The 7,002-nt window shown below is 41.1% G+C and overlaps 1 protein-coding gene across 1 annotated transcript; it reads left to right on the forward strand.

The window, feature by feature from the left end:
- Positions 1–2,691: 2,691 nt before the first annotated feature.
- On the forward strand, positions 2,692–6,358 carry LOC103973628 (transketolase, chloroplastic). Its single transcript, XM_065143087.1, has 7 exons — positions 2,692–3,285; positions 3,730–3,820; positions 3,951–4,056; positions 4,213–4,495; positions 4,596–4,744; positions 4,834–4,987; positions 5,097–6,358. The coding sequence occupies exons 1-7, from the start codon at positions 2,776–2,778 to the stop codon at positions 6,051–6,053; spliced, it is 2,250 nt and encodes a 749-aa protein (XP_064999159.1). The 5' UTR covers positions 2,692–2,775; the 3' UTR covers positions 6,054–6,358.
- The last annotated feature ends 644 nt before the right edge of the window (positions 6,359–7,002 follow it).

Genomic DNA, 7,002 nt, shown 5'->3' on the forward strand with positions numbered 1-7,002 from the left:
TATGTAGTGAATAGATCGAACAGTCCGTGCACCAACTGTTAAAAAAATAAAAAAAATCTCAAACTAAATTGAAAAGTCTGAATAAAGAAGCAGTGTGCTACACCCTAACATTAGTTGAGAACATGAGGTTTAAATAGACGTTTTGGTTAAATAATGAACTGCCACGTGGCAGCATGCATGCTACGCACGTAGTATTAAAAGGGTTTCAGCCAGTCATCTCATGAAGCGTGCAGGTAATTCGCCGTTGACGCTACGAACAAAACCAACGTAATTCGCCGTGCGCAATGCGTGCACGAGAACCAAGTCATGTGAGCAAAAAAGCCAACTATGAAAAGGAGCGTAAGGGCAAAAATGATGATTTTAGGGTTTCTTGTTAAATCCTTGACAAGCATGAGTACGATGGCTAAGAGTTGAATGACTTCTTTGCTGTTGTACATATGATCATTTAATTATTATTAATTATTATTACTTTATATGCTCCCACAAGATTAGCATTTTATCATGAATATCTATCTTACAATAAAATCGAGTGAATATAAGTATCGTAGTAGCTTCATCAAAGAGTCTATAAATTAATCAACACTAAATATGACAAACATGAAGTTGCAAATCTGATTAGACAATGACTATGTGCTCCATTTGGGGTTGAAGCCACCTGGATAGAATTTACTATTAGTAAAGTTTTATAGGTTTAGTATTAACTTAAATCAAATTTTAGCCCTTGTGTGATTTGGATAGTCATCATTGTTACCTTATTGTTTTTGTTGTTTAACTTTTTGTTGTATTGAGAGACGGTGATAAATATTTTATCCTTCTTGTTCTTTTCTTGATCAACTTTACATGATCAAAATTTTTTTTGATTTCTCCAATGAGATGGGTGTGTCTCAACCTCTTATTGTAGCATTATCTCTTTATACTCATTTTAAAGGTTATTAAGAATAGTAATAATAATTTTATTTTCATCTTTAAGAAATTTAAAAAGTGATTTCCTTAGTGATTTGCATGTACTCATTAATTATTTTATCCTCCTATGTTGTGTTTTTTGGAGAACTTCTCCGTCCTATTATGGAACTTGTTGGTATAAGTTTTTTTATATTTGGATTAAGTTTTGGTCAATCATATTGTGGAAGAAATTAAAGAAACAGAGGTTATGATAGCATGAAGTAGAAGATAATCTTTTTTTTTTTTTTTTTCCAAAGCTTACATTCTGGATTTGGAATGAGTTCCTCTTTGATTTTGATTATTTCAAGAGAGCATCAGCTTGTATCATTGGTGAAGTCCATAAGATCTTAATGTATAATTAGTTGATACTTGGCAAACGTAATTGAGCTTGGTAAGTTTTAATGAAAATTGTGATGCAGGGTTAATGTATATCAAGATGTTGGTTTGAGATGGAGCTATAAGATTTGTCATAATTTTAATATGACTCTCGTCAATCATGAAGATAGAATTATGGGGAGATGTTTTAAGGTCAATAATTGATGGTAGATTTTTCAATTACCTTATTTAGAAAATAAGCTATAAGTATAAACCTCTTAATGCAGTTGAGATCGAGAGAGATGTCCTGATACCATGAACAGGAACAAAGAGGAGATGTATTGCTTAATGAGATTGTTCTACATCTACATAAGGGTATTTATATAAGTTACAAGTCAGTATGCTAAAATTAAAAGTAAACAATTCTAAATCAAAGGTAATCACAATTGAGATATAATGTCTTCCTTCTTTAGTGTGAAAAATGATAATCTAATTATTATTATTTTATGCCTCTATAAAAGAATATTACCTTCACCTCTAAAAGGGTGTTGGAATTATTTTATAAGCCTCAAAATTTTTATTTATTTAATTAAATAGTTATAATAACCACCTTAAAGAAAGGATACATGACAAGTGGCTCAGGTACTTTTTTAGACTCTATATATAGGGTCATAAAATAACCCTAATTTCATTCTAGTAAAACATTTAAGTTGTAACGTTGGGTTCTTTCTTAATTCAAGAAAAATCCGGTCATTGTTGCCTTTTGCAACAATGTTATATAAGTAACAACACTTACATGAATTACTCACGTCAGCCAAAGCAAGAATGGGCCAACTCGGCTAATTCCGACCACGGATCGAGCCCAACTAACTCAATTCGTGAGATTGATCTTTGATGAATCAATTTGGAATCTGGCTCGTGCACTTAGTTTTTGGAGAAGCTCGTGCACTTAGTTTAATCTCGCGGATTGCGGTACGCACCTAACCCTTCTAGTGAGGGGTAAGTGAGATCAACTAACGAAAGGGGTCCATCCTTAGCCTCGTCACCAAACACAGTGCAATGACTCCAACCTACCAAGGAATATATATATATATATATATATATATATATATATATATATATATATATATATATATATATATATATATATTACAACGCCTACAATCAAGAAATTAACCAATCAAAATTTGAAGAAATAGACAAATCATTCCATGCTGGCATCATTCAAAGCCAAAGTGGGAATATGCTTTTACAACAGGATCCAAATAAAATTCAAATAATAGTAAAATAAAGAGTGAAGATGACATGGCTGAAAAACGCGAGGCAGTCATTTCCTACCCTCTTCCAACGGCTGAGATCACATCAATCTTTCGATCTGACGGCTCCGCAGGCACCATTGGCTCTCGTCGTTCCCTTTTTATTCCCCGCACCATTGGCTCTCGACGCACCCTGCCAGTGCTTCCTCACCATCTCAAGCCAGATCTTGAGAGGAGAAGAGGAAGAGCCGCGGAGTGAGAGATGGCTACTTCCTCCTCCGTGAGCGCCGCCAAAGGCCTTGTCGGCGTCGCTGTCTCCAGTCATGGTGCCAGCTCCGCCTCCTACGCCGACTGCCTCGCTCTCCCCAGCGGGTTGGCCCTCAGCTCCCTCGCCGGCCTCTCCCTTTCGTCCGCCCCCTCCTCGCGCTTCCTGCGGCAACGTCGGTGGTCGCATCAGCTGCGTCGCCGTGCGGCGCCCGCCAGGGCAGCGGCGGTGGAGACCGTGGAGGCCGCCACCGCGGAGGCCCTCGTCGAGAAGTCCGTCAACACCATCCGGTTCCTCGCCATCGATGCCGTCGAGAAGGCTAACTCCGGCCACCCGGGCCTCCCTATGGGGTGCGCTCCCATGGGCCACATCTTGTACGACGACGTCATGAGGTACAACCCCAAGAACCCCTACTGGTTCAATCGCGACCGCTTCGTGCTCTCCGCCGGCCATGGCTGCATGCTTCAGTACGCCCTGCTCCACCTTGCCGGCTACGACAGCGTCAAGGTCAGGCCTTTGATCTTCTCTGAGGTTTCTTTCCAGATCTGATGAGTATATCGGCCAGAAAGTTGGGAACATGATGGCGATCCGACACCTTTTCTTTTTCCCTCCTGTGATTTGGATCACTTTTGTGCTCTCCTTGACTTGTGAAAAGTTGGGTTTGTTTTTTGGGACGCTTTCGGCCTTTTATTGGAAGCACAAACAGGAAAAGAGATAGACGGATATACCATATTCCATGGAATTTTACCTTTGTCCTTCATAACGAGATATTATGCTTATTATTTTTTAAGTTTAGAGCTTTATAAGTAGTACAACTTTTCATTTGATAAGATCAATTTGGTGCCCCATTGTTAACCAAATTAGAATAAGGCTCTCTGTTACATCATCTTCTTATATGTATGAGAGGTGGCCTTCAAGGATGTGGTTTTGATCATTTCAATATGATTTCAGATCGAAGACATACAGCAATTCCGGCAATGGGGAAGCAGGACACCTGGTCATCCTGAAAACTTTGAAACACCTGGAGTTGAAGTCACTACTGGTTTGTTCCCTTGGCACAAGTTTTTATTAGAGGGACATAGTCTGTGTCATGCAAATTAATCCTTGCTTTCTTCCGATCATTGGTTGCTGGAGTACTTAACATCTCCATTGTTTGTGATTAACTGATGCAGGCCCACTTGGTCAGGGTGTTGCAAATGCTGTTGGATTGGCACTTGCCGAGAGACACTTGGCCGCCCGTTTCAATAAGCCTGACAACGAGATTGTCGACCATTACACGTAACTGCTCTTTGTGCATATCTTGTTCTTTCTTGATTTTGATGATATAGATATGTTATACTTGGAGATGGTTGCCAAATGGAGGGCAATGCAAATGAAGCTTATGTTCGCATTGCTAAGTTCTGTGTAAGAACTAACTTGATTTTGATGATATAGATATGTTATCCTTGGAGATGGTTGCCAAATGGAGGGCATTGCAAATGAAGCTTGCTCTCTTGCTGGGCACTGGGGTCTGGGAAAACTTATTGCATTTTACGATGACAACCACATCTCTATTGATGGAGACACGGAGATTGCATTTACTGAAGATGTTAGCGCTCGCTTTGAGGCTCTTGGATGGCATACTATCTGGGTGAAGAACGGTAACACTGGCTACACTGATATTCGTGCTGCCATTAAGGATGCAAAGGCGATTAAAGACAAGCCGACACTTATCAAGGTTTGGTTTCCTGAATTGCTTTTGATTATAAATGATATGATTGACTGATTATTTTAGCTTCTGATTGCATCAGTCTTGATAAAGAACTGAGTTCTTGCAGGTCACGACTACCATCGGATATGGATCACCAAACAAGGCAAACTCGTACAGTGTACATGGAAGTGCATTGGGTGCCAAGGAAGTTGATGCAACCAGGCAGAATCTTGGATGGCCATATGAGCCTTTCCATGTGCCTGAGGATGTCAAGAGGTCAGACACTACGTGATTCATATTCTAATTATCAAATAAAACTATGCAGACTGTGCGTCTAAACGAATTCCCTTGCTTTGTTCTTTCAGTCATTGGAGCCGCCATGTTCCTGAAGGTGCTGCTCTTGAAGCTGAGTGGAATGCCAAGTTTGCAGTATATGAGAATAAGTATAAGGAGGATGCTGCAGAGCTGAAAGCTATCATATCAGGAGAATTTCCTGCTGGATGGGAGAAAGCTCTTCCGGTGACTCTCTTTTGATATTTCACCTCCCATGCTCCTTTCTATATCCACAAAGCATGCTTGTACTGGTAATTGGGTTGTGATAGACGTTAATTTCTTTGCTCCTTTCCAGATATATACTGTGGAAAGTCCTGCAGATGCTACGAGAAATTTATCACAACAGAACTTGAATGCACTTGTGAAAGTGCTACCAGGACTTATTGGTGGTAGTGCTGACCTTGCATCCTCCAACATGACACTGCTGAAGATGTTTGGTGACTTCCAAAAGGGCACACCCAAGGAGCAAAATGTCCGTTTTGGTGTTAGGGAACATGGGATGGGCGCCATCTGCAATGGCATTGCTCTCCACAGCCCTGGCCTTCTCCCTTACTGTGCTACTTTCTTTGTCTTTACTGACTACATGAGAGCGGCCATGAGGATCTCGGCATTGTGTGAGGCAGGAGTCATCTATGTCATGACACATGATTCTATTGGTCTTGGAGAAGATGGCCCTACCCATCAGCCAATTGAACATCTGATAAGCTTCCGAGCCATGCCCAACATTCTTATGCTCAGGCCTGCTGATGGCAATGAGACTGCTGGGGCATACAAGGTTGCAGTGCTCAACAGGAAGAGGCCGTCAGTCCTTGCCCTCTCCCGTCAGAAGCTTCCTCAGCTTGCAGGAACATCAATTGAAGGAGTTGAGAAGGGAGGATATATCATATCAGATAATTCCTCTGGCAACAAACCAGATCTGATTTTGATAGGCACTGGTTCAGAACTGGAGATTGCAGCAAAGGCTGCAGATGAGCTGAGGAAAGAGGGGAAAGCGGTACGTGTGGTATCCCTTGTTTGTTGGGAGTTGTTTGATGAGCAATCGGATGAATTCAAGGAAAGCGTCTTCCCTGCTGCTGTCACTGCTAGGGTTAGTATTGAAGCAGGGGCCACACTTGGATGGGGAAAATACATTGGGAGCAAAGGCAAGGCAATTGGGATCGACCGGTTTGGAGCAAGTGCACCGGCTGGGAGAATATACAAGGAGTTTGGCATAACAGCAGAGAGTATCATTGCAGCAGCCAAATCTCTATAAGACGAAGTTGCTCAACGCTGCTCTGTCACCTGTGATTACAAAGGGAAATTAGATTTCGGTGCCCTTGTGAGTTTGATGACACTATAGCAAAAGAAACCTGCTTAAGAGATTGAAATCTGGCTTTTGTCCCATAATAAAGTTCTCGAATGTCCATGAGCATGTTCTTCATGATTGATGAAGTTGTCTTCATCAGATTTATTTGATTGTTCGACAAACTGTATTTTCTGCTATTTATTTTGAAGCTTGGAACTCTTTTCAAAGTAGTTTCTTTAGTTGGGAAATGTTCTTTCTGCTCTCTTCTTCCAGATTCTTGTAAAGGTCCTCCCGCCTTTGTGTATTGTTCCTCTTGCATGGTTATTGTTACCACGTTAAGTGACGGCACTATGAAATATACATACACATTCACCCCACTCTCTTCTCTCCGGCCACGCGCCCGCCCTCCCCGCCCTAGACATTGGGTATAAATGGTTGAGGATATTTTTCGATAGAAGTAAGTTGAGTTTATGAGCCACTCAAGATGGGTGGATCAGCTACCTCCAAAAGGATAGACTTCCACGAGACATAGACGTAACACTTAACATTTATGGCTGTAGTGATCCTCCCTATCCATCTTGTCCTCTTCTTCAGGGTGGCTTGCAGCGCAGCGTTTCAGTAGCTTTCATTCTTTTTCTCCATAAATTAATACTGATATATTATTGATACGACGCCGCATCTTTAGTTTTTACCATAGACACATCTTGTTATAAAAATTCATTTATACCCTTGAATCGATCTGATTGAAGTTAGATCGATTCATGGGTTGGTTCAACCTGATGGAGTTCTCGATCCAATTCAAATCGATTCTTTCGGTTTGGGTCGAATTGGTTGCAGGTCGAGTTGTTGCGAGTCTGGACAGTTGTGGGTTAGGGTCTTCCACTTAATACATAGAGTTTATACTCGTGGGCTACAT

This window comes from Musa acuminata, chromosome BXJ3-3, assembly GCF_036884655.1.
Source record: "Musa acuminata AAA Group cultivar baxijiao chromosome BXJ3-3, Cavendish_Baxijiao_AAA, whole genome shotgun sequence".
NCBI classification, from domain to species: Eukaryota; Viridiplantae; Streptophyta; class Magnoliopsida; order Zingiberales; family Musaceae; genus Musa; species Musa acuminata.